Here is a 27395-nt window from a genome sequence, read left to right as displayed (position 1 = left end):
TTTTTATTCACTCCCACTTCAGAGGTGGTTGTGTACAGTTAGGGCTGAGAACCACTGCCTTAAGAGTTACAAAAAGTTTCCCTAGCCGGTTTGGCTCAGAGCTGTTGGCCTGCGGACTGAAGGGTCCTGGTGTTGATTCCGGTCAAGGGCATATGCCCAGGTTGTGGGCTCTATCCCCAGGAGGGAGCGTGCAGGAGGCAGCCAATTATGGATCTCTCTCATTCTCTACCTCTACCCTCTACTCTCTACCCTCTACCCTCTACCTCTACCTCTACCTCTCTGAAATCTATTGTGGCGAGCCGGCACAGCCATGGCATACTCAGCCCCACATTGGGCACCTTATGTCCCATGCCAGCTCAGCCAGTTTCAGTGACCCTGAGAGGAGGTGATGAAGGATGGAGAAAAGACAGATAAGAGAAGAAAACTGGGTCCGGGTAGAACACTGTCCTCTCTGATGGAGAGCTATCGACAGCGCCATGGATTACAAGCCATGTCTTTATTTTATAGCCAGATTCCACGAGGCAAAGTAAGGGCGTGGTCAAGATGTTTACAGCATTCTTGTGGGTTTCGATCCTACTCAATTACATGCACCTGAACTCTATCAAGCCCATATTACTCAGACATGTGGGGCCACGTGTTCGGACCATAGGTTCAAGCTTACAACTATAGCTGTTGGCTATAATTGTACTGGGAGGGCTCTGACCTCCAAGCTGGGACTTGCACATGACAATGAGAGGACTGTGCCCTCTCATTAGTCCAAGGCTTGAACCTGTCCAAACACTGTAGCCGCTCTCCACAATCAATAAAAATTAAAAATAAGAGTTACAAAAAGTTGAATTTCTTGATGGTAAAGTAGTATCAGATGAATAACCTAGGACAATTGAAAGGTTGAGTTGAAGGAATGGGACAACAGGAGGATGAACTTTGATGGGGAACGAGAGTTAGAGAATGAGGTGACCATCCAGGAACTGGCAGATGGTGGTCCCAGTGAATGAGAAGGACAAGTGAGGAGATGGAGATTTTAAATGAAAATTGTGAACTACTATTTCATAAACAACTTTACTTCATCCTCACAACAGTCACTTCAAGGAAAGACATTCCCATCCCTGGGACACCTTCATGAACCTAGCATTTATACCTCTCTTGTTGAATTGCCCTCAAGTGCCAGCTTTGGTAGGTTTCTCAGCCCCTTTCTCAGCAATGAAACCACAGCTTTTGGCAAAGCCAGTCATCACACCCAGATGCTCTGATTCTACCACCTCATTGTATTGTCCAGACAACCTTCAGCATGGGCTGGCAGGGGCATCTCGGGCAGGGTTCTCTATGATGGGGCAGGTTTCCACAGCCCAGGAGAAACGATTTGCAGACTGCCATGAGGAGTTAAGTGGTTCTTTCATCCAGGGAGCAAAAATGTACTGAGCTCTGGCTACATGATGAAAATTGCTGTATGATCTAAGGATACAGCAACGAATAGAATCCTGCTCTCTTAGAGTCTTCTTTCTAGAACGGGAAATCAACAAGTCAAAAGTTAATTTTAAAAAGTTAGTAAAATAAGGCTGTGAGAAGTACAGGCACATGGAGAGGCCTAAGGATGATATTCCAAAAAAAAATTTTAAGAAAAGCAGTTAATAAAGATAGGAAGAATGCGGAGAACAAGTGCTGGAGATTGGGGGCAGGTTGTAGTTTTAAGTAGTGTTTTTAGGAAGGCGCTCAATGAGAACACCTGAGAAAGGAGGGCACAGGAGTGCATGGGGAAGGGAGAGGGGGTGAGCATCCTAGATAGAGAGCAAAAGCGGAGGCAGGAGCATGTCTGGAATGTTCTGGAAATGCTAGGGAGGCCAGTGGGGCTGGAGCAGAGTGAGCAAGGGGATATGAGACAGAAGTGTGGGCCAGACCATGAAAGGCCTTAGAGTTCACTGGAAGGACTTTGGCTTTTACTCTCGTTGAGAGAGAAAGCCATTTCACATGAGGGTTTTGGAGGAAGAGAGACATGATCTGTGTACATCTTTATAGGGTCACCCTGGCTCATGGATGGAGAGTAGACTGTGCTGGGAGGGGGAAGAGGTACAGTCATTCAGGTTCTAGAAGTGATGGGGTGTGGCCCAGAGTTATGGTGGTAAAGGGGAATGGAGTGGTCATGATGGATTCTGGAGATGTTTGGGAAATTTTCTGAAACGATGGCTACAGCTCTGTTTTATCGAGTGCCACTACTTGCATGCCAGGCTGTGTAACTCTCTGAACTTCCCTACCCTCTTTTCTAGCCCTTGCTGCAGTTTTGCAAAGCCTCTCCTCCATCTCCCAGAGGAGGAAACGAAAGCTCAGAGAGATTCAGGGACTTGCTAAAAGCTCCCTGTGCCAGGCTTTAGCTATAGGTCTCTCAACCCTGTCATTTTTCTAATAGAACAAGCTGCCTCCACTCCAAAGTCTGCAGAAAATTTAAGACTTTGGGAATTTCTTATTGCTTCAGCATGAATATTATTAAATTTCTCATAAAATCGAATTTTGCCTATTTAAAAAGACCATGAATCTTTCTTTTTAGAAATTGAGGTGGTTAAGATTAATGGCCAACCATAAAATTTTATAAGCAATTATTACCGTTTACTGTGCCTTCTTCAGCTCCTCACACTGTGTGTTCTCCCTTGTTTGTCGCAGGGGGTTTTCCCGAGACCTTGGGATGGGGGGCAGTTGGAGCGAGGCCACCGATGAACCTCATTTTTAGCTTCTACTAAAACCATGGGATCTCGGTCATAGACATTCATTGACATTTACTTATCTTGCACTAGTAATACAGCAAGGTGTAGTTCCCATTTTCATCAGCTATGTTTGATAGAATCTTTAGAAAGGAACTCAATTCTCTATTTCAATATTTAATTCCTTTTCTCTTTGAGGAAGATAACGTAAAAGCTTTCATTTTTGTTTCTCTGTGTCGCTCCCATTCTAATCTGGGGCCTATTTCTGACTTTAGGGCTGTGTGGACTCCTGCCTCCTGTGTTCTCCCAGCCTCTCAGACAGGGCTGCCAGCCCCCCGCCCTCCCCCACAGCCCCTCATGCAGGACCACACCTTTCGAGTAGATTGCTTTGCCCCCAGTTTCCCTGGGGTTTCACAAAGTCTTGTCTCAAAGTTTAAACCTCCTCTACAGCCTACCTCTTCATATTGTTCTCAACCTCTAGTCCATTTTTTATTCTGGTTGCTCCAATATTATAAACCAAAACAAAAATAACTGTAGTAGCTGGAAAGGGATTCTATTAGTCAGAATTTGGTGGTTGTATGTGACTGGAACACGTTCACATGGATGAAGTAAAAAGGTATCTGTTGACCCCCATAGCCAGGAAGTCCGAGGGTGCAATGGGCTTTAGAACAGGTGGATCCTAGTCTCAGAAGAATTCCTCTTTCTGCTCCCCCTTTGTATGTTGGCCTCATTGTCTCCTTCTTGTGCACAGTCTTTTTCCAAACAGCACAACCAGCCCCCTTCTAGCATCATCATCATCATCAAAGACAAGAAGGCTTCCCCACCAGCTTACAGATTGGTCCAACTTTGGGCAAATGCATATTGCTGAAGTCATCCCTTCTGAGGCCAGAGAAATGGGTTTGGTTTGACATAAGCACATCCTGTGTGAGAGTGGAGGCATGTCATGACAGAATGCCGGATGTCATGACAAGAATGGCTGCGGCACTAGTTTATTGTCACTGGGAAGGTGGGAGGGCTGACACCACAAGGGAATGGATAGCCTGCTAGCTAAAGAAATCTATAGCCACCATCCTTAACTATATTTATACAAAAGTCAAACCTTAATCAATAAAGAAAATAAATAAATAAAAATAAAAAATAAAAAAAGTCAAATTGCATATACCACTCTAGAATTTCAGGTAAAGGGAAATCAGGATTGGGGACAGACCTCAGAAGTTATTTTCAATTTTAATTCAATTTAGCCAACATGCTTTGAGCACCTGCCATATGTCCCCTCACTCTACTAAGCACATATAGACGATGAAATGACTAATATCACATTGACTCTGCCTCAAGGAGGCTGTTCTTTAGGAGGGTCTTTTTAGATTACAAGGATTGATCAATTTGCATGCCTCCCTTTGAGCTAACTAAGACAAAGGAGAAATAGCCCCAAGTGTTAATACTTTGTCTCTTGAATTGAGTTATTTTTTCAAGGCAATAAAATTTGAAGATTGCAATTAGTTAACCATTATGAAGACAAATTTTCAAATATTTCTCTCACTGCGGTGACATTTAAAATGCTTCCTGCTCTACCAAACAGTCAATTGGATTTCCACCATCTTCTCATAATGGCTAATTGCTAAGCAATTGATGGAGTCCCCTTTCGTTACTTCAGAATTACTAAGCTGGCCGAAACAACTGCCCTGACCATTTCTCAGTCTGCTGGTTTTGGTCACTTAAAGGGCAGGTTTGAGGTAGGAATGTTCTTTTTTGGTTAAACTCTTTGCAAATTATTGATCTGATCGCTAATGTGGTGATTCGGAGCAAAGGCTCAGTGGGAAGGAAGGCTTAAATGGTCCTCAGGGAAAGTTCTTAACCTAAGCCTGAGGGGTTTTTTGCCTGTAATGTGGAGGAAATAGGAGTCTGCGTCCTAAAATTTTGTGGAGGGTCATAGGAGATAATACATTGCAGGGGGTTAGTACACTGGGGCATAATTTTGTAGGATATCATGAGTGTTTTTATGTTACCTAGGCTGCATATTGATGCATATTTGTGGGAACTTGTTCAAATTTCTTAACTGCTCTCAGCCTCAGTTTCCCATTCTGTAAATGGGGTAATAAAGCCACCTATCTCATAGAATTTATTTTGACTAAAAGAGACAAATGCATATAGGATTGCCATGATGGTCAAAATGGATGGAAAGGCACCTGAAGCACTGAGCCCCACCCCAAACAGCCTGTCTCCTTAGTGCTATTGTGCTATTTACAGCACCTGGCATAGTTCCCGCTCCTAGTGCACGCCCAGGTGAGAACCCTTCCCCTTGCTCCAAAACCCTTGGAAACACAGGAACACCTCTTTTTACTGCGCTCCGCAGGTGTTGCAATTTTTACAAATTGAAGGCAAGTCCCTCCACTAGCAAGAATAGTCTCTCACTTCATCGCGATACTTGCTTTATTGCTGTGATCTGGAACCAAACCTGCAAAATCTCTGAGATACACCTGTAGTTTGTAAACACGAGAGCAGCTTCTTCTTTTGTACACACAGCATTCAGCAGGTAACTACTGGGTGTTGATTACATGCAGGGACTGGGTTGCGGGTTCAGCTCTGCGGAGAATATGGGGGAAATAGAGAGCACAGGGTCTTCTTCCTGGAGCTGTTTGGGTTGCGGCCTTTGGAAGAATTGCTCAACATAGTCCCAGTGCTTTTGAAACATGTCTGGCTTTATCACAAAATAAAATCTTATTTATGGTGTTTTGCGTGATTCCCAACCCTCTCCCCACATAAAAAGGACATCATGCTCTAAGAAAAGTAATTTCCCCAGAGCTATACCTAAGAAAGAATGTAAAAGAAGGCCTAAGCAGGGCCTCAGTCTCTGTGGTTAATTGCATGGACGTACATTTGGCTGCTCCGTGTTGCCACATGGTATGTCACCCGAGTCTTCTCCAAGGCTGTGGATTCCGGGAGGCTGAGGGAATTTAATCTCTGGGTGGCTCGAAATGTACACACCAGTGCACTGTTGCCCAACAAGTGCCCAGTAAGTGTGGACAGGATGAGAATTGTATTAAACACAGGAAGCAATACATCTAAAAGAGGAGGGTCTCATTTTTCTCTGCAGAGTTTAAGTGGTACATGTGTCTTCACCCCAAAAAACACAAAAACCATTTCTCTTAAAGTGAAGAAAGGGTGGAATTATATACATACTTACCTCATTTTATTGTGCTTTGCTTTATTCCACTTCACAGAGGTTGCAGGGGTTTTTTTGCAAATTGAAGACAAAAAGATTGTACATACTTACCTCATTTTATTGTGCTTTGCTTTATTCTACTTCACAGAGGTTGCAGTTTATTTTTTTGCAAATTGAAGGCAAAAAGATTGCAACTTGCTTTATTGCAATACTCATTTTATTGCAGTGGTCTGGAACCAAACCCGCAGTGTCTCCAAAGTACTAACTTGCTTTATTGCAATACTCACTTTATTGCAGTGGAACCAAACCCGCAGTGTCTCCAAAGTACTCCTTTGGAGTGCTTGGGCTTTGTAGTGGGAGATTTGGCTAAGAAGGAGGCTTCCCTGGTGGGGCGGGGGGGCGGTAAGTGGAATCTGGGTGTCAGAGGGCACATACCTAGCCTCCCAACTCCCCTGGTGAGCACAGTGCTTCTGGCCTGATGGGCAGCACTATGAGTTGGAGAATTGTCAGCATCCAGGGAGGTGTGGGAGATGTGCCTGAGCAAAAGGTGGCAGGGTATCCGTGATCATAGCTGCATTGCTAGCAGATGTTGAGCCACTCCAGGTGTCAGCTCTTTACCTACATAATCTCTATTTTCATCTTCAAAGTGAGCCTCCAGGAGGGTATTATCCCCATTTACAGTGGAGGGAGCTGAGGGTTAGAGAGATTTCATGGTGTGTTCTCTGGCAAACAGATAACTGAATGTCTGAGCAAGAACCGCCCTCGCTCTGCATGCGGCTGTGTGCTGTGCACCCTGCCCCGGGCACAGGACAGCGGCTGTTTGTCTCCCTTCTCTCCCTTGGTGCGGGTTCTTTCCAGGGTGCAGGAGCACAAGACTAAACCCCACAGGAAGGAGGCAGGGTCTCCCTGAGGCCCTTTCCCACAATCCCCGAATTCCATTTATTTGTGAAAGAGGGAGGTTCAGACACAGAGTTGAGGGCTCCTGTCTTCATCACTTCGTTGATTTACTGCTGTATCTGAGCTTCTGACTTAATTCATTGGCCCCATTTCTGTCTTCCTCTGCACCTTCACCAAGGGGTGCTGGAGAAAGAACTCAGCCTGGCCTTAGACCAGCCCTGCTTTGAGCGACAGCTCTTCTTGGAAAATGCACTTCAGCTATTTAGTGCTCCACTTCCTACTCTCTGTGAAATGGGCTACCAGTGCCTCTTTAAGATGATAAAAATTAACATAAAAACATGAGAGGCTCCTAGTAAGTTTCCTGTCCCATAGCAGACACTTAACTAATATTAACTTCTCCCCACTCCATGTCCCTTGCCCCCACCACCTGGGGAGGAAGAATCAAATATTTCCACTAGAAAAGTTGCCATTTACACAAGGGATTTTTATCTGCATGCCAGTGTTTATAGTTTGAGTGCTTTTCTACCTTACAATTTTCAAGGACACCTGATCCCAACATTAGAGAGCATGAAAACAGGCTTTTATAAATAGTATAATGGTGTGGTTCATGGGTGGCCTTGGGCTTTCCTTTCCTCCCGCTGCAGCTTCTGCTGGACACACTTCAGGGTTTAAGTGCACCCTGACATGGCCCCAACGGTCACCTCTGTCCCGAGTCCTCAGAAGAACTCAGCTTTTAAGACTTGTGTTGTGAGGATGATTATGCTTGCCATTGGCACTGCAGAGCCAGCACGCTTTTAAAGTTGTTTTCCTGTCTCTCCATGGAAGCTCCACTTCCATTAGAGAAAGAGGAGAAAACCCAATTAGGAGGGATGGAAACATAAGTGGAACCGTGTCGGCCCTCCCAGGCTCTCATTGATTATTCTCACCTCCCATCCAGGGCCGTGGCTGTAACAAGCCATTTTCACGGCCAGAACAGTAAGGGGATAGATTAGGCTGGTCAATTTGTCCCTTCCCCTTTCTTAGGTAAAAAGAAAATGATTTAACTAAATCTTTTTTTCTTAAAGATGAAAAGAGGTTTAAAAAAAACACAGGTTTTAGTAGCAAAGAGCTGTCCTAACGTAGTGAAATGGGAATTGCTTTTACTTACCTGCCTTCTCTGGATAGTTGAGAGGATTACCTGAGAGCAGGTAGGTGGCAACACTAGTGCAGAGTCAGGCCAGGCGAGTATCACAGCATCATGGTTGGGGAGTCGTGGTTGCTGTGTTATGTAGTCTCCTTTTCCTGCTATGATAAGCATGTTTCCTACTTTAGCATTCAAATGCATAGCCAAGTGAAATTTTAAATCTGATGATAATATTTTTCACATATAGGTAAATATGTGAAAGAATATCCAAATAGAATTAATTGTAAGAATAGACCTCCTTCTTGTTTGAGTAACCCCTCTTCTGGGAACCTGTCCAAAGGAAATATTTCAAAATGCAGAGATTTCTTTTTTTCTTTTTTTTCTTTTTTTCTTTTTTTCTTTTTTTTTTTGGCAAGATGTTTTGGTAGACTTGTTCACATTTTTTATAATTGAAAAGGGCCCATTATTACTGTAGTGGTTGTTAAATGATAGTATATCTATTTTAAAATATTGGTTAGCCATTATAAAGGAGTTAGTAATAATAGTGAAAATGCTCATGATACAGTGTTTAGAAAAAGAACATAAAGTTATGTTTATGCTTTAATGTAATTCTTATAAAAAAAAATCCCAGCAAGGTTTCCTGCAGGCATAGACAAGCTTATCCTAAAATGTATGTGGAAAGGCACAGGCCCCGGGATAGATTAACAATCTTGAACAAGAAGCAGAGAGTGGGAGGAATGGCTCTACCCGATGCTGAGCCAGGCGATATAGCTGCAGTAATCCAGACAGTGTGGCACAGCAGAGGAACACACACATGGCTCAACAGAGCACAGTAGACAACCCAGAAACAGAGCCACACAAATGTGCCCAACCAGTTATTAACAGGGGGCTAACACAATCCCATGGAAGAGGCGGGCTACCTTACAAATGGTGCTGGCGCAATTGGACATCCAAAGGCAAAAAGTGAACCTCAAGGTAAACCCATGCCTTACACGAAGGTAACTCCCAATGGATCATGGGTGTAAATGTGAAATGTAAACTGACACTTTTAGGAAAAATGGGAGAAAATCTTAGTGATTTAGGGCTAGACAACGAGTTGTTAGACATCACACAAAGAACATGATGTCTGAAAGGAAAACTTGACAAATTGAACCTTGTCAAAATGTAAAACTTTTGGTCTAGGCAAAGCTTTGTTAAGAGAATGAGAAAGCAACCTGCAAACTAGAAAAAAAATTACAAACCAATTATCTAACAAAGGATTAGTATGTAGAATATATGGAGAGCTCTCAAAATTCCCCAATCAACCTAATCAGAAAATAGGCAAAAGTCACAAGCAGCCATTTCACCAAAGAGGATGTGCAGATGGCAAATCAGCACATGGAAAGATGTTCAACCTCATTAGCTATGAGGAAAATGCAAATTAAAACTACAGGGAGCTATCAGTACATATACATTAGAAGGGTTAAAAAATAGTAATTATTGCCAGTGCTGGTGAGGATATGAGGAACTGGACCACTCATCCACTGCTGGTGGGCCTGTAAAGTGGTAAACCTATTGAAACCAGCTTGGCAGTTATCACAAGATACAACAATTGCTCTCCTGGACATCTATCTCAGAGAAATGAAGACTGTGTTTATACAAAACCTGTGCACACATGTTCATAGCATCTTTATTCATGATTGCCAGAAAATGAAAACAACCCAGATGTCCTTCCACAGGTGAATGGTTGACGAAACTGTGGTATATTCATACCATGGAATACTTCTCAGCAATAAGTGAATTATCGATACAGAACAACAACCTCCAGGGAGCTATGCTGAGTGAAAAAAAAGCCAATCCCAAGGTTACATGCATTATGGTTTCACTTACATGGCATTTTTAAATGACAAAATTATGGGAATGGAGAACAGATTAGTGGTTGCCAGGGATGTGGGGAAGAGATGCTATATGGGAGAGAAGAGTGTGGTTATAAATGGAACTGGTTAGTAGCTTGATAGTGGAGAGGGACACACAAACCTCCACATGTGACAGAGTTGCCTAGAATGGAACACACACACACACACACACACACACACACACACACAGAAATGAGTACAAATAAATGGGAAATCTGCATAGAATCCATAGGTTGAAGCAATGTCAGTATCCCAAGTGGATATTGTACTACAATTTACAAAATGTTACCATCAAAGAAAAATGGGTAAAGGGTGTTTCTTGCAACTGCATGTGAAACTTCCAATTATCTCAGAATAAAAACTCAATTGAAAATATGTTTATGTACCTGCACCCATTTAAAAGACTGGAAGGGCGTCATTCATGTGTTAAAATAGTTGTAATTATCAAGTGGGACATTGACCATCTTGTTTTTCTATCTTTTACTTTGATTTATTCTCCAGAGTTTTCCTACTAACTATGTGTATTCGTTTTGAAAAGGGGAAAAAATGGATTTTTTTAAAAAAGTTATTGCCGAATACAATTTACAGTACTATTTATAGTTTACTCCGAAACAGTCTCCTTATTCCTTATTGTATTTCCCAAGTGTAGAGCTATAGCAAATGCATGTATACGCACTACACACACATACACACACATACATACATGCACACAAAGACACATATATACATACATGCACACACGGACACAACATTACGATCTGCTTGAGAATATATAGGTTGGGACTCAGTGTTCAAAGTTTGGCATCAACAATTTGCAGCTACAGACATAAGAAGCGGTTGTTAATCTTGAGGGACATTTGACCTGCCCCGGGTGAAGCTGGATGCCCCTTGCAGCTTCTATGTGGGATTCACAGCTCAAGTCTAGTGCAGAGATAGGAGGTGCATCTTGATGGCTAGTAGAAAAGACTAAGACAAAGAAAAAAATGAGAAAGGTACTATTTGACAACATATTTTACCCTCTCGAGCCACTATAAGGCCTCCATCCTTTGGTGCAGACATAATTCAAAGAGCCCAGAGCATATGATTGGTCGTAATCAAATGAATTCATAGTGTGGGAACAGGACTCAGGAGCCTATAAAATATTCAACTTCTGCTTCCCCTTAGGAGAGGTATCCGGCCAGTATTAATATTTTAGAAATACTAGAAGGTAGAAGAGGAGCTATTATTCACCACTAGCACCTTCATGGTACTAAAATTAAATAATGGATTTTTTTTTAAAGACAGAATTGCTAGAGTTGTGGAACTATAAAAAATATTCCTCTCTGAGGGATGCTGCATTTTTTGCTTTTATCTTTTCTTCTCCTCTTGAGAACCTTTTGATTTACTTCTGTGATAAGCTTATAACAACTAAGGAACTTGGGAGGCGGGATGAGCGAGGCTGGGTTGGAGGAGGTTTATGGCAGCTGACAAATGAGCCTGGGTAAATTTGTTTGGCTTCAAGTCAGAAAACACCGGGACTGTGCCTGCATTTATTTTCATGGTGTGGCATATAAATCTGCACATAGGGGCCAGGCCCTGGCCTGTAACAGTGAGCACCCTCTGTGCCACGTGGGCTGGGGTCTGGGCGTGCTGAGGGGCCCTGCTCAGAAGACCCAGTTATCCTCTTGTAATCCAGCCAAGGCCTTGGAGCGGCAGCCCCGCTCCTTGAGGAGGTGTCGGTTGAGTTGTGAGGAACTGAGCAGCTGGGGACTTGGCACCAGACCAGCATCTGGAGCTCTGGATTGACTCAGCTAATCTCAGAGGTTTCCATGTCTGGCCCTGCCCCTGAACTGGCTGCGTAACCCCGTTGGACAAATGACTGCACCCACCGAGTCTCATGTTTCCTATCTTGGAAGTAGAAATAATAGTAAATACCATTTGTTAACGCCTCAGTAAAGCAATGATTACGTAGGATGGAACTTAAAGGTTTTAAAAAATCCTCTTAATTTTGAAATTACTCTTCCTGATATTGGCATGTTGTGTTTCGATGTGCTCAGATAATTGTTAGCTTTATTGAGTGCCTACTGTGTGCCAGCCACAGTACTCTGTACTTTCCAGGAGCCTGGGGGCTCAGGCCAGTGACCCTCATTTAACTGAAAAGGGAACTGGTACTTGTATGGGTGAAAAGATTTGTTCAAGGTCAAAAACCAAGGACATGTCGGAGCCAGAGTACAAACTAACCTAGAAACCATTTTCCAAACCGCCGCACTGCTTGGGCAGGAATGATGGATAGCGCTGGGCACCTAGAGAAATGGAGGAACAGGGAATGAAAGAGAGTCCTTGCCCAGGCGATGCATAGAACGTGGCTGAGTTGAGTTTAAACAGAGATCCCTGGATAGTGCTTCATCCTTCACCTGGCTCACTCAGCACTGCTCCATACACCTTCAGGGCTGCTTCAAGCTTCGGACTAAAGGAATCACATTCCCAGCAGCTGGGAATGAGAAACCACCTCAGAGTTTATCTCGTATCGATCGCTCTGCAGCATCTTGACCAGATGCTGTGTGAGCCTGGGCAGCTCGGGGCAGCCTTCTCCATCACCAGCAGCCAGTGCCATCAGCTAAAGCTCCCCAACCTCAGGGTGGCTTCCTTCTTTTGAGCTGAAATCTGTTCAGTATCTTGTTATTAACTTCTCCGAAACAACAAATTCAGCCAGTCTCCCCTTCTGTAGGACTTCAGGTGATGTTCAAAACTGTGCCTCCTGCCCCATTTTTCTACATTTTCAATCACTCAAGGGGTTCCGCTGTGTTCATGTGGTACAGAACACATCCCCTTGCTTCTTTCTCAAATGTGAGTTTCCTCTGGCTCCTACCTCGCCCGCCTCTACCTACCCCTGAGGCCTTGGGATAGATGCACACACAGCACGATCTATTCAGGAATCACCACCCACAAGGCACTTACTGGACAGTTGTGCATACCCAAGGGTCATCATTGTAAGACCAACCTAATGACCCTGCATACCCCACACCAAATGCTTTTGTCTATTGTGCATCTTCTGAAATGCTTTGCCAAAGGCTTTATTGAGTCTGTTTGTATGATCCTCTCTTGTTAGGCCCCCCTTGGAAAAGCTATATTTTAGGCAGCTATAAGCTTCAGAAGAAGAAAGTTGTTTACCTACGTCAATCCATGATATGCATGGGCCTGTTAATTTTCAAGTTACATGCTGCTGATTCTTAAAGATTGTGATCATTGGGGTCTTAAAAATGGGTGTCTCATTGAGAACATTTAGTTAGGGGATCACTCAGAATGACTCTGTTGGGAGGATACCAGAGCATCTCTCAGAACTCAAGCCCAAGAAGCAGAGCTGGTCCTTACCAGAAACTGAGAAGCCAGCTTGAAACCAAAGTCGCTGTGCATGTGCATTGATTTATGCATTAATTTTCTTTCCTTTGTTATTATATGGTCTCTCATTCCCGCTTCTCTTTGCATAGCTTCTTTGTTTATTTGTCTTCTGTGCACCATGCACTGCTCACAGCAATGCACAAAACACAAGTCTTTGCTAATATGGAGCATAGAATTTAATGGTAGTGATAACGAACCGATATCCATGTCAAGTGATGATAGTTCTGTGAAGAAACACAAAGTAGGGCTATGGGCATAGAGGAGGATATTGGAAGGGAAGCCACTATTTTTTTAAAGAAGGTGGTCAGGGGAGCCCTCTCTGAAGAGATGAGTGATTAGAGATTTGAGGGACAATGAAGGAATGAGAAATACAGACATCTACTTGGTAATATCCTGGTGAATTAAAGCCATTCACCAGATAACACTGGAAAGAGGGCTATGATATTTTTGTGGGGGGTGTAACTTGGAGACCAAGCCTGAGACGTGTTGCAGAGGAGATTTTACCAGCTACAGTGGTAGCATCATGCTTGAGCATGAACTGGCTTCAATACACGTAAGTGTATCAGTTGTCCCAGCAGACTCTTTTCTTTGTCAAGGTCCATACTTACTGCCCAAAGTGTCTCCCCAAAATGGCGGACTCAGCTTTCAAACTGATGAGACTTTAAGGGTCCACAGCCCTCAGCTAATTGACTCAGTCTCTCCCTTTCCCAGTCCCAGGCTTGCCTAAGAGATAATCTGATTGGCCAGGCTCAGCTTCCCAATGGGAGCCTCTGAGTCAGAAGAGGGGAACGCCAGGGCTGAAACAGGGATAAGCCCAAACGTGGTGCTTTGGGGGAAATGGCAACAAAACAGAGTAGGGAGATGTGTGTGAACTCCAGGACAGTTGAGGCTGAAGACAGAGGCAGGGAACAAACTATAGGGAGCCTGAATTACTAGGGAAGCCTGAATTTTTTCTGAAAGTGTGGGGCATGGGCAGCCCTGAAAGGTTTTAATGAGGAGTGATCTGATTGTGGGAGATAGCAGCTGCTTAGGGGGATGCTGAACTTCAAAGCCACACACAGGCCCTTCTAACTGAGGCACATGCAAGGCAGGAGAGAATGTCAGGCTTTCCATTGGAAATGATTGAAATTTTATTTATGTTTAACACTGCTTGTGTTTCCAAGCATTTAACATTAAAATTTGTCCTGAATTATAAGAATAATAAGATTAAGCATTGAAACTCTCTCAGTAAAGGGCAGCCAACATGCATTTCCAGGGAGAAATTGTTCAATTGTTTGTGTTTATTACTTCCAAATGGGAATAGCTCCAGGTTCATAATGTTGATTTCGTTACATTGCTTTCTCTGAACTGTGGTTGAGATGAGTGCATAAATATTTGGTTTAATATTTCTTTGGGAACCATAAAAATCTGAACTGATGGAAGGGAGAGGAGCGGAGCAACAGCAAGGAAGGAAAGTTTGGCAAGTTAGTAAGAGATTAAGTATGTGTGTTTCAACAGTGCCCAAGGGTGTGATTAATTTATTATCTTTTCAGATGTCAGAATGCATGTGGAAACCTCCAATTTATACCATTATTATGACAGTGCTTAGGGGGTGTGAGAAGGTAGAGATATTCCTGCCAAAAATGTAATGTACAGAGCAAGTGGTGGCCCATTGGATACATAGAAATCTGGGGGTTGTGACGTGGAAGGCCCTAATTTTGGCTCTACTGCTGGCACAGGCCTGAGATGAACATCTTGTCTGCAGTCTTCCTGGGGTTGAGAGCACTTTCTGCAGGGCTAGGTTTTGATGCCTTGTTGATTCTACTCCTGGGATGCTCCTACTCAACCCAGCACATGTCAATTAGTTGGCCATATAGAATGGAGTCTTGGGCTCTGGATACTTGGGTTCAAATCCAAAGTCATTATCTACATGACTTTGGCAAGGTTTGTGGGACTCAGTTTCTTTCTCTGTAAAGTGGAGATTAATATCAGAACCTACCCCCACAGAGTTATTATAAGAATTAAATGAACTAAGGTATGTAAAATTCTGAAAATTGTGTAGAGTAGGGAATTAGTCTTGAATAAATGGTAGCCTTTTTCATCATCAGTGCCATTATCATTACCATGATTACTATTTAATACTCATAACAAGAACAATTGCCTGACATTATTGAGCATATGTATGTTCTTGAGCATTTAATATCTCCCGGATCATTTATCTTTTGGGATAGGAATTATTTCCCTTATTTTGCAGAGGAAGGGAATGAAGCTCAGAGAGGCAGCATGACTTTCAGTAAGTCCACATTGTTTGTGAGTTCTGAGCTGCAGTCCCTGTTCACCTAAGCACTCCATGCATTCGTCAGGATAGTTAGGTTCTGCTGTATGATAAGCAACTCCTAATTTCAATTTTTCAAACTTACAAGGTTAAATTAAGCTCCATGCCCTTTGAGGGTAAGTGAAGGCTCTGCTCTTCATAACCATTCTTTCTTTGGGCTTTAGGTTGAGGAAGTCACCACTATTTGAAACATAGCCGGTCACCATGAAGAAAGCAAAAAAGAACCTGGCTAAGCACATCATAGCTCTTAAAGCTTTTGATCAGAATTGGCCATAGTGACACATGTCACTTTTACACTTCATTGGCTAAAGCAAATCTTGTGTCCACAACAAACTTCAAATGGCCAGGAAAGTATAGTTCTGCCCATAAGGAGAGGAGCCAGAATAATTAGGGAAGCCTCAGTGACTACACCCTGCTACCAAAGTCTAATTCATAAATAGAAGAAACAGCATATATAGAAGATCTAGCATTTTCACTAGAGATTTCAGGGACCACCTTGATTTTTTTGTAAAACAACAAGAGGCCAAGTCAAGGGACCCAGTTAACAGGACAATTAAAGTCACAGCCTGCATTAAGAAACCAGAAATTCAGGAAGTGACACATGAGGATCCCCAGTCACTCTTGGGCAATAAAGGGATACAGAAGTGTGATACTGATGGGAAATGAGTGGACCTCGGGCCCAGACAAGTAAAGCACAATGACTGAATGACCCAAAGATGGCTTCCTCTTCCTCTGATCTGCTGTGACATCTTTCAGCACCTCTTTTATGTTACATAATGCAGACTTCACAGAGTGCATTGAACAGTGAGCTGTTGAGGGTTCAAAGTACTCTAGAACTCATAAATGGTCAGTAAATATTTTGAATGGAAGAAAAGAAAGTGGAAAGAGACCATCTGTTAGAGGAAATTGCATTCATGAAGGAAACATTGCATTAAAAGTCATGGGAGAGAAACGGAGTGAATAGTGGTATCATTTTGGTATATATCATTAACAAACATAAAGTACTAGTAAGCTCCTACCATAGGAACAGCGTCATGCCAATTACATTTAAATATGTGGAATTATATGTGACTGGCTTATTTCACTTAGCATAACATCTTGAAGGTTAATTCATACTGTAACATCAGATTATCTATCACTTTTAAGGCTGAATAATATTCCATTATATCGATAGACCACATTTTATTTATCCATTCATCTATCTTTGGACACTTGGGTTGCTTACACCTTTTGGCTATTGTGAATAATGCTGCGGAATATCTACTCTTTCTATGTATCAATGGATCATTTAGTAAAATTGATATTGCACTGGCTACTAATAAAATTTTTCTTAAAACTCAACAGTAGAAATTTCATAAGTCACATTATTATATGATAAATTGGAAATAAACAATTAAAACATTGTAAATACTTAGAAATTAAGAAATACTTGCATAAAGAGAAATCCTATAGCCTAGAGAAAATACTCAAAATTATAAACTATCAGAAAATAATACAAAAATCCCCAAACCCAACAATTAACATTGAATCCTATGGAACTCAGTTTAAAATATGCTTAGGCATAACCTTAAATGTCTGATATAAAAAAAAGAAAAGCAAACTGGTGCAGTGAAAATGCTAATAGATGAAGGATAAGGATAGTGGATTCAGATGTGCCCTCATCTTGCATGACTGGATTTGATTTTCTTTCCCAAGTGCACCATCCTGCTCTGGACTTTAGTGACCTCCAGGGAACAATGGAAACCATTTTAATTGGGCGGTGAACATAGCCAACCCTGGTTAGTCTGAAAACCAGTGGTCTATACAGTGAGCACTGGGTCAGGGTATCTACAGTAGGGTATTGGGACTGCTGGCGCTGAATTTTCCTTAGTTCCCTTTGTTAATTCATGACCTAGTGGTTGAAAGTATTTTGGCCAGCATAAAGGTTAGAGAAGGGTTTGGGTCTAACAGCTGCCCAAACTGCTGAATGGCTAAATGTTTTCAAGTTCAAGGCATCTCAAGGACTAAGTCACATCCAAGAATGAATGGATGCTGATAGATCATCTTAGAGAACCAATCTAATGATAAAGAAAATACCTTCTAATAACTATAGGTGATGGCAATAAGTGGGGTTTGTTCCCTATTTAACAGTAGAAAACATTTTCTAAATTAGTATATCCATCAAACTCAATCATTCCCCTTACACATTTTAAAAAGTTATTTTTGCCAAAACCGGTTTGGCTCAGTGGATAGAGCGTCAGCCTGTGAACTGAAGGGTCCCAGGTTCGATTCCGGTCAAGGGCATGTACCTGGGTTGCGGGCACATCCCCAGTGGGAGATGTGCAGGAGGCAGCTGATCGATGTTTCTCTCTCATCAATGTTTCTAGCTCTCTATCTCTCTCCCTTCCTCTCTATAAAAAATCAATAAAATATATTTTTAAAAAGTTATTTTTTTACTGTATAAGTAAGGAAGATAGACTCATTTTATGAAACCACATATATGCTAAGGGTGAAGGGAAAACATATCACCCCTACCGCCACACCCCAAAGACCCATGCTGTTCACATGTGATCATTTCCTTTTGGTAATTTTGAGGGTGAGATCTAATTATTGTTTTTCATTCTTTTTATCATATACATCAATAGTCTTCTATCGCACAGTCTTCTATCCTTTGAAAACAAGTCTCCTGATTTTCTAAATAGGGGAGGATTAGAGGCATCCATTTAGTTGGATGTGACAGGGAAGAAGTGCCAGGTGTCTGTGTTGGAGCTGCTTTGCATAGCAAGCACAGTGTCTCCTGAGAGGGTCTTCACACTCAGGACTTTGCAGATTCCAAGGACAGAAATGATTCTAAGCCCCATCCCAATTCCTGGGCATTATCGCTGCCTGGGAACTTAACTTTGGGAATTTGGAAAAGGAGAAATGAAAAGGTACTAATGTTGCTTAGGTAAGGTGACCACATTAAAAAAGAAAAGAAAAGAAAGACCTTATTTTTCATTTTAATTTGTGAATTTATGAGCATTTTATGATCACATAAAAATATGCAAATAAAGTTGAACAACTTCACTAAAAGCTTCTATATTTCCAACACAGAAAATGTTAATGGGAATAAGAAATAAATAGCCCAAGGGACAATTACCACCACCCAGAAAGAGCCACCTGCTCTCTGTGCTCTAATAGACCTCGCTGATGAGCAGGGGTAAGCCCAGAGAATGGAGTTTGGTCTCCCCAGAGCGGGGCCCAGGGGGTCAGGAGGAGCTCCAGTGAGTGCGTAATCTCTGTGCTGAGTCCAGGAAGACAAGCAGGGGTCTCCAACAGACAGGAGGAGGGGAGACCAGAGACAAAGGTCCAGAGAAAGTGGGCAAAGTTCTGAAGGTCTATGCTGGGTTGTGGCAAAAAGTTGGAGTTGAAGAAGCAGGGGGAGACCCAGCAAAGGGGGACCCTGGGACTTCACCCTGGAAGCCCTTGAAATATTTAACCTGGGGACTGTCTCAGATCTGAGCTACATTTCAGATTAACCATAAATAGGAAAGGAGGGGAAACGAGAGACATCAAAAACATGGAGGCCAATTAGGAGACTATTATAACATTTACGGACTTATTCAGTAAGCAAATATTTATTGAAATCTTACTGTGTTCAATGCACTGTTTTAAGCACAGAGAACAAAACAGTCAAAAATCTCTAGTGGAAATCTTAGTTAAGGCACAGAAACTGGAGATTGCAGAGGGTGGGGCTGTGACTCATAGAACCTAGTGACCATGGCATTTTGATGTATTAAATGTGTTTTCCAGAGGGAAAAATAACTCATGTCAGTACAGTTACAGAAAAGTCTGAACCCACACAGGGGCATCAAAATAGACGATTAAAACCCACACTGACTAAAGGCAATGTGAGGTTCTGGATTGGATTTTGGATCAGAAAAAGGATAGAAATGGAAAAACTGGTAAAATTTGAATACGTAAAATCTGGAGGTTGGTTAATAGTCATGTATCCATGTTAAATTTTCAGCTGTGACCAATATTCCATGGTTATGTAATATGTTAACATCAGGGAAAATTGGATTAAGGTATATGGGAAAGACATATGTAAATACTCTACTACTTCGGCAATGTTTCTATAAATGTAAAATTATTTCCCCCAAAATTGGGATGGATATATAAATATATCAAACACATTGAATAGAAAAATACCCTATATAATAAAAGCATAATATGCAAATCAACCAAACAGTGGAACGACCAGTCGCTATGATGCACACTGACCACCAGGGGGCAGACGATCAACATAGGAGCTGATCCCTGGTGGTCAGTGTGCTCCCACAGGGGCAGCACCACTCAGCCAGAAGCCGGGCTCACGGCTGGCGAGCCCAGCAGTGGTGGCAGGAGCCTCTCCTGCCTCCATTTCAGGCAGGCAGATGGTAAGGAGCGAGGGGTTCCAGACTGCAAGAGCCCCAGACTGCAAGAGGGATGTCTGACTGAGGGCCCCCCGCCCCAGTGCATGAATCTCGTGCACCAGGCCTCTAGTTATAGAATAATTTATACAGAATGATCCTATTTATGTGAAAATATTTAAAATTGCTATATATTCTATGAGTACATATGTATATATGTAAATTCATAGAATACCTTAACAACATCTATAACCTGGTATCAGTGGTTACTTGCAGCTGGGAATAGGACTTAATGAGGACTTAATGAGGAGACTCAAGGGGGCCTTGGCTTTGTCCATAATACACCGCATTCTATAAGAAGTATGCAGCGAGAATGTCCTTTGAAACTCAAATCACACAGCTACTGATCCAGGCCTCAGTACTTCGCACTCCTCGCTCAGTGCACAGGACTCTGGTCCCAGCTGGGCCATGCCATGGACACAGCTGGTCTGCTGGCCTCCCCAAGGGTATCTGGGAGTCACTTTACCCAGGTATGCAGCAAGACTCCTGTGTGCTATTTACGTGCCCATGCTCCAAGTTTTTTCTCATTATTAGCTATTTTTTTCATTCCAACTCAGAGGATAAAGGGAAAAAATCCCACTGTGAAAAGAAATGTTGAATTACAAAGAATAATAGGAAAGCCCAGCTAATTGTGGAGCCCTGCTAGGTGGTATAATGGGTGTTAACAGCAGCTATAGGATTCATTCTGGCCAGCAGTGCACTGGATCTCTTACATTTTGTCACATTCAACAATAACAAAAGGACCACAGCCCTGGGGCATAGCTGTGAGTAGCACCTGGACAGTTCTCAGGAGTTTATCATAATGTAATAAGGATTGTCTGGAAACCCACTTGACTTGCATGGCATAGCGTCCATGTGTGGCTAAGCACCTCTTTGGGTTTGTGGCCACTGCATACCTCCTATCTCCCAGCTAAGTGAGCTGAAGTGGGCTGGGGTCCCTCTCAAGCCCCACCTAGGAACCAGGAAGCCGGAGAGATGGGGGGGTGATTCCAGAATCTTCTCCCTGAGGAGTGACGCCCTCTCCCATGCTTTCTTCTCCAAGGTTCCTTCCATTCCTGGGATGCCTTTGACATGTAGAGATGTTGGACTTGGAGAAGTACCAGCTCCGCTTTGCTGGTGTTCTAGAAAACAGGTTTTTAAAAGAATTGCTACTAGTGTTAGATGTTTAAAGTAGGTCTAGGAAGATGATAGCAAACAGACTGAGCCTTTTTTCAGCAGAAGGATCCAAATGGTAGCAGTGGAAATCAGCAGTTATGAGTGTGGATAGTGATAAAATCTGTCTAAATCAGTGGTCCTCAGACTTGGGTGTGCCTCAGAATCGCCCAGAAGGCTGGTTCAACGTACATTGCCAGGCCCTGCCCCTGGGGTTCTGATTTAGGTCTGGGCAGAGCCTGAGAATCTGCATTTCTGTCAAGTTCCCAGTTGATGCCCATGCTGGTCTAGGGAAGCACATCTGAGGCATTTTTCTAGGGAGAATGGGGCCCTCACTTCCCTGTGCTGGGGGACACTTACGGCCCAGTCTGGGCACTGTACCTGGTGTGGCTGTGGACACAGCTCTGAGGACCAGGTGGTTCAACAGATGTGTTAAAATCCAAACCTTTAAAAACAAAATTTTTGAGAGAGAAGATGCATAGTGCCTAGCAGAGGTGCTTACAGTGGGGACTTGCTCCTTTCCCGGGGAATACGTCATTTAAATCAAGCAGCCAGTGCTTATTAAACAAAATCCTCTCTGCAAGACCCTACTTCTAGAAGGTCAAGTGGGCCAAGCCCTCTGTGAGCAAGGAAATAACCCGGACCTGAAAGCAGGAGAAAAGCTGCCCCGAGAGAATTTCTGAGTGGACAACTCAGCTCTGTGCTGAGTGGCAGGTGGAGAAATGGGAGGGCGGCAATATTTGCCCCAAGAGAGCTTTCAGGACCATCTACCACCTTATTTCTATTAAAAGGTGTGGGATGCTGTCCTCCAACCTTTGCAGAGCAGGGAAGGGTCAGGAAAGTAGAATAGAGTCAGCAGGCTGCCCCTAGCAGGAGCTCACCATGGGCCATGCCTAGTGGATACGTGGAGCCAGGGGTCCATTCTTGGGAAGCAGGGCAGCTCCAGAGCTTGCAGGTGTCCCTTGTTTACTTCCCATTAGGTTGTCCTGGGCAATGCGGCCTTTTGGAGAGGACCGGCCTCCCGGGTGTGCTTAGGAGAGCAAGAGGCAAAGGTTTTAACCACATTTGGGCTGAGTGGTAAGACAGGGAGGGGAGCGACAGTAAATATGGAGTGACAAAGAAGAGTGTGTTTGCTCAGCTGCTCCTTCTTTTTTTCAAGTCAGAGAGGTTTGTGAAGAGGAAATTTGTTCCCTTAGGGATTTTCATAAAATATTATGGCTAAGATGCTTTTTATGCCTAGAGGTGTGATCTTACCCATTACTAACACTGGCATAATTTTATGATTGTTACTATCAGTATTGCAGTCATTGGCTACTATTTATAGAGCCCCTTCCACATGCTTAGATCTGTACTTTGCACACACTATCCCATTAAATCCCCATCAACCCAGGGAATAAGATGAGGAAATCAAAAGACAAAGTTTGATGTCCAAGGGCACACGGTGGATCCTAGGACTGGGACATATGTTTGTCTGAACAGTGGTGTTCTTCATTAAACAGATGTTGGCCTTGGTTCCTGCTATAGTCCAGGCACTGAGCCAGGCCCTGAGATCCAGTGGTGAGCCCAATATGGTGTGACTGTTGACCCCATGGAGCGTCTAAGCAGCAGGGAGTGGGTTGGGGGGAGAATGTCAGCTGGATTAAATCAAGCCAAGCAATGACTGATATAATTCTTTTCATCAGAATTATTTCCATCATGCTTTACTTTTAATCTTGGTTCAGATATTTTCTGCTTTCTTAAAATGCAAACAGAGGTCATTGGCGTTAGATCAAAACTCCCAGTGTATTTTAATAAAGAATACTTTAAATCAGGAAAACACCCCATTGCCATATAGATAGAACTGGGTCATGCTCTTACTCAACTATCATGGCAGAGGAACTTTGCCATGAGTGTCCCACTGCCTTAGGCACCACTGCCACCTCGTGCCACCCAGTGGAATTGCAGGCTTGGTGGCCACAGAACTGGCCTGGTGGGAGGGAGGCTAATTCCATATAAGGCACATTTCAGGCAGATTTCACCCAAACCCTCCAGGCACAGTTGACTAAGTTCCAATAGGTGCCTGTTCATTTGTAAATTGATTGCACCTGGATCAGCATCAAGCTTTCTTTTATATGTTCCAAATGTCTATTGTTCTCCTGACTTAAATTATTGTTATAGTTGCAGATATTGATGACAAAGTGACATGAAACAGAGATGAATACTTGGGAAAACTCTAGAACTTATTTTTGCAAATAATAATTTCTCTTTAGTTGGGCACCTTCAAATGCCATAAAGAAAACAAAATATAATTTGGTTCCTAATTACCTCTCAACCTCACCTCTACTCAAACCACACTATGTAGTGACATAGTTTCTGAGATTTTCTAGCCTCTCTCTCACCTGCCTGCTGCTCTATCTGTCCTGTTCTCTCCACCTGGAAATACCTTCTTCCATCTTTATCTTCTGAATTTATTCTTCAAGTGTCAAAGCCAGGCTAACAACCTGTAGGGAAGTATCTTAAAATAAGTTCAGAGATGACAGTGTTTCATAGCATTGTTTCTAGAGACATGGAGACCGGGTTCTGAATCCCACCTTTATCTCTAACTAGAGGCCTGGTGCACGAAATTTGTGCACAGGGTGGTGGTGGGGGGAGTGTCCCTCAGCCCAGCCTGCACCCTCTCCAATCTGGGACCCCTTGAGGGATGTGTGACTGCCAGTTTAGGACTGCTGACTCCCAACCACTCACCTGCCTGCCTGATTGCCCCTAACAGCTTCTGCCTGCCAGCCGGATCACCCCCTAACCACTCCCCTGCCAGCCTGATCGATGCCAAACTGCTCCCCTGCTGGCCTGATTTCCCCTAACTGCCCTCCCCTGCCAGCCTGGTCCCCCCAAACTGCCCTCCCTTGCAGGCCTGGTCCCTCCCAACTGCCCTCCTGTGCTGGCCTGATCGTCCACAACTGCCCTCCCCTGCTGGCCACCTTGTGTGTTGGAGTGATGGTCAGTTTGCATATTACTCTTTTATTAGATAGGATAGCCATAACCATGGCCAGCTTATTTAATTTCTGTGTCTCTGTGGTTCCATCCATTAAGTGCGAATAATAATGTCCCTGACCCCAGCATTGTTGTGAGGTTTTTTAAAATGTGTGTAAAATGCTTGCTCAGCACTATGCCTAGTATCTGGTAGAACCAATGGGGCAGGTAAAGACATATGCAAATACCTAGCACCTCGATCTTTGCCTGCCCAGGACAGTGTTGTCGGACAAATGTCGTCTCTTGTCGTTGTTTTTCCCATCACCTATTTGGTCTTGCTTGCAGAAAAAAAAAAAGAAATGTTTCTTGGGAGTTAAAAATAATATAAATGTCCAGCCTTGAACTTGCTGGAGTTATTTCCCTCCTAGATCCATCACTCTGTGTCACGGCAAAGATTTGCATGTCAGGATGGGAAGTGTTAAGCAGTGATGCTATTTTTGGTGATGCTGCTTTACTCCGTTGTTCACCAGGCACCTCTGTGTTGCACCTGTGATTAGTGGCTGGGTCACTGAGGTGTGTTTGTAATGTGCTCTCTCTGTGCCAGAGTCTTAAATGTCACTCTGTCTCCCTGACCAGGTAGTCGATAGTGACAGACCGGAAGGGTCCAAGTTCCGGCTCACTGGAAAGGGAGTGGATCAAGAGCCTAAAGGGATTTTCAGAATCAATGAGAACACGGGCAGTGTCTCTGTGACACGGACCTTGGACAGAGAAGCGATTGCTACTTATCAGGTGAGTACCCCTCAAGTGCCCATCCTGCACGAAGAGCAGTGGTTGTCAATGATCGTTTGCTTCCCGCTGAGCTCATTATTCCTGGGCTTCACCAGGCCAGGGCTGTGTGACTTTAAGTGTGTTTCTGTGGCATCTGAGTAGTGTTGCACCCCAACAGGGCAACAGTGGGAGCCCCTATCTTACATCAATGGAGCCCCCAGTCCTGCGTGAGATTTGGGGCACTGGAAAGCAAGAAGAGGGTTCATGGGGGGACCTCAGGGGAGGTCAGAACTCTTAGTGCAGCTTTGGCTTTCTTGAGCAGTAAAAGGTACAAACCCCTGGACCTGATCATTTAACTTCTAGGAATCCATCCTAAGGAAATCAGGAGAAATTTAGTTAGATCTTTACACACTGATGTTATAGCCCGGCATGATCCTTACATGGAATCAAGGGCTAAATATTTAACAATAGGGTAGTTAAATTAGGCACAATTTTTCAAGGAATTTGTATACAACCATTTTTAAATATTTTTGAAGAAGTTTTACTTATATGGGAGAGATTCAAGACATCGAATGGATACAGGCACACAAACACATAAGGCATCCTCATTACAGATCAAGTATTTGTACCGGTACCAACCATGGCGGGTGTGCATTTGTGAAGCCGCGTGACGCAAGAAAAATTGAAGTGTTGATGATTGCCTTTGGGTGTTACTGATTTTCCCTTTCAGTTTTCTATTTTTTCTATAATGTACTTAAATTACTTTTATAGAGAGAATAAAAAGCTATCGGTGAAAGGATACGCATTCAGAAGTTGATACCCACTCAGGACACAGAGACCAACATGGTTGCACCCAGATATTGGGGTGCATCTCATACAGGCTGGAGGTCAATGCCACCCCTTCTCCACCACACCCCAGAACAGTCTGTGCTCATAGCCTGTTATGGACCCAAGCCTCTGAGAGTAGGAAGCTCGTTCTCTGAGCAATGAGATAGAATTCCCGGCGTTTTTCAGGAACAGCCTTCCATGGACACAGCGCTGAGCAGAAAGCAGGCGCAGTGGAAGCGAGGCCCAGCCAACATTTGCGTTTGGTCTCCATTGCCCATCACGCACATTTCCCGGGTTAGGGGTCAGGAGGTGGTGGCCAGTTACTAGCACCATATTTTGCATCTCTGGTTTTCTTGTCCAAAACAACAGATAGAGCATCTCAACGCCCATCAACAGAAAATCCGTATTCTCCCTTCTCTGCAGACGTGGGGTGCTGAGACATTGCATTGGGAAGCCCAGTGTTATGTCTGGGAAGCAGGTATCCTGTGTCTAGCCTGCTCTGTCACCATGAGCTGTTGACCTTGAGGAGGCTGTGTAAGCACTGGTCCTCAGGATCCCAGCCATAAAGTACAAATATCACGTGCCTACCTATTAAACCGGATGCTGTGAGTTTCAGTGAGAAGTTAGTGTGAAGGCATTGGAGGCATTAAAGTTCTGGGCAAATATGGTGGCATGAAGGGCGTTTGTGGAGCCCCATCCTCCAGCAGACCTCATGCCCAGCTATGTGCTCGAGGGTCCCAGGTCCAGGGAGGAGGAGGGTACCTCCCAGATCTCCCTCTCAAAGCCTTTGCCAAAGGGCAGATGCTGCCAGTGTCTGTAGGGGTTCATCTGTCACAGACCTCCAAAGGGTGGTCAGTGTGTCCTAGTGTACACCTCAGGGAAATCTTGTTGTTATAGCAACTAAATATTGGTATCCTCAGGATTCCCAGTTCACTGGCCTTGAGAGTACCCAGAGGTGACCTGGCAGTTCTGGTGTCCAGCTGCTGCAGGACCAGCCAGCAGCAGGCAGGGGAGATGCCCTCTTCTCTCCCCATGCCTATCACGGGAATATCCATTAATTGGCAGACACAATGAACTAAGGAGACAAAAAAGGTTACAATTTTGTAGCATAGGGATGACGATTAAGAGCTCTGAGGTAGCCAGCTTTTGTTCATATCTCAGTCTGTTGACTGAGCTGTGTGATCTCGAGCAACCCACTTCCCTATCCCGATCTCATTCTCATCCACAGAGGATAGTACTGTCACCTCTAAGGACTGTAGAAGATAAAATAAAATTATTTTGTAAATGTATAGCCAAGCTCATAGCAATAAGTCATAGCTGCTCTTATTAGTTTTTTTCCTTATTAGCTTTTTTTAATGCTTTAGTTAAGTTCCACAAGTTTTTAATGTCAGTTTCCAGCCTTCAACCATGAGAAGGTTGACATCTACTACAGACTTGTGGTTTTCCTTTCTATCCTGACATGAACCAAACATCATAGCATTGGTGGGCCCTCTTTTAAGTATCAGAGATAAATTCCTAGATGAAACTGGATCTCAAGTACTCCCTGTGGATTAAAAGGGTACAAGGTAAACAATAAAGATCTTGTTGGGAGTGTTCTGCAGCCTGAACTAGTCCGAGTGTGAACCAGAGGAAGTGGGAAAGGCTCATTGCCAAGGATGAGAATTGGTGAATGAGAGGCTGAAAGATGCCATTTGGGGGTGAAACCACAGGAGCTGTTTGAAGAGCTCAGCAAGAGTTTCAATGCATCCATGACTGTCTGATGTTGGTGGGATCCAAGTGTTTTAAAAATTAAAGTCCCCCTTTTGGGA

At 43.5% G+C, this 27395-nt stretch overlaps 1 protein-coding gene across 1 annotated transcript in view; it reads left to right on the top strand.

The window, feature by feature from the left end:
* The window catches only part of CDH13 (cadherin 13), an 813406-nt gene that overhangs the window by 490799 nt on the left and 295212 nt on the right, over positions 1-27395 (top strand). The window contains exon 5 of the mRNA XM_014536715.1: positions 24628-24780. Coding sequence (XP_014392201.1) covers positions 24628-24780 — 153 coding nt within the window. The remainder of the gene's footprint in view (positions 1-24627; positions 24781-27395) is intronic.

The sequence above is a fragment of the Myotis brandtii genome, unplaced genomic scaffold, assembly GCF_000412655.1.
Source record: "Myotis brandtii unplaced genomic scaffold, ASM41265v1 scaffold165, whole genome shotgun sequence".
Taxonomy (NCBI): domain Eukaryota; kingdom Metazoa; phylum Chordata; class Mammalia; order Chiroptera; family Vespertilionidae; genus Myotis; species Myotis brandtii.
Note: the sequence above shows the minus strand (reverse complement) of the source record. Positions and strands in the feature narration are given on the sequence as shown.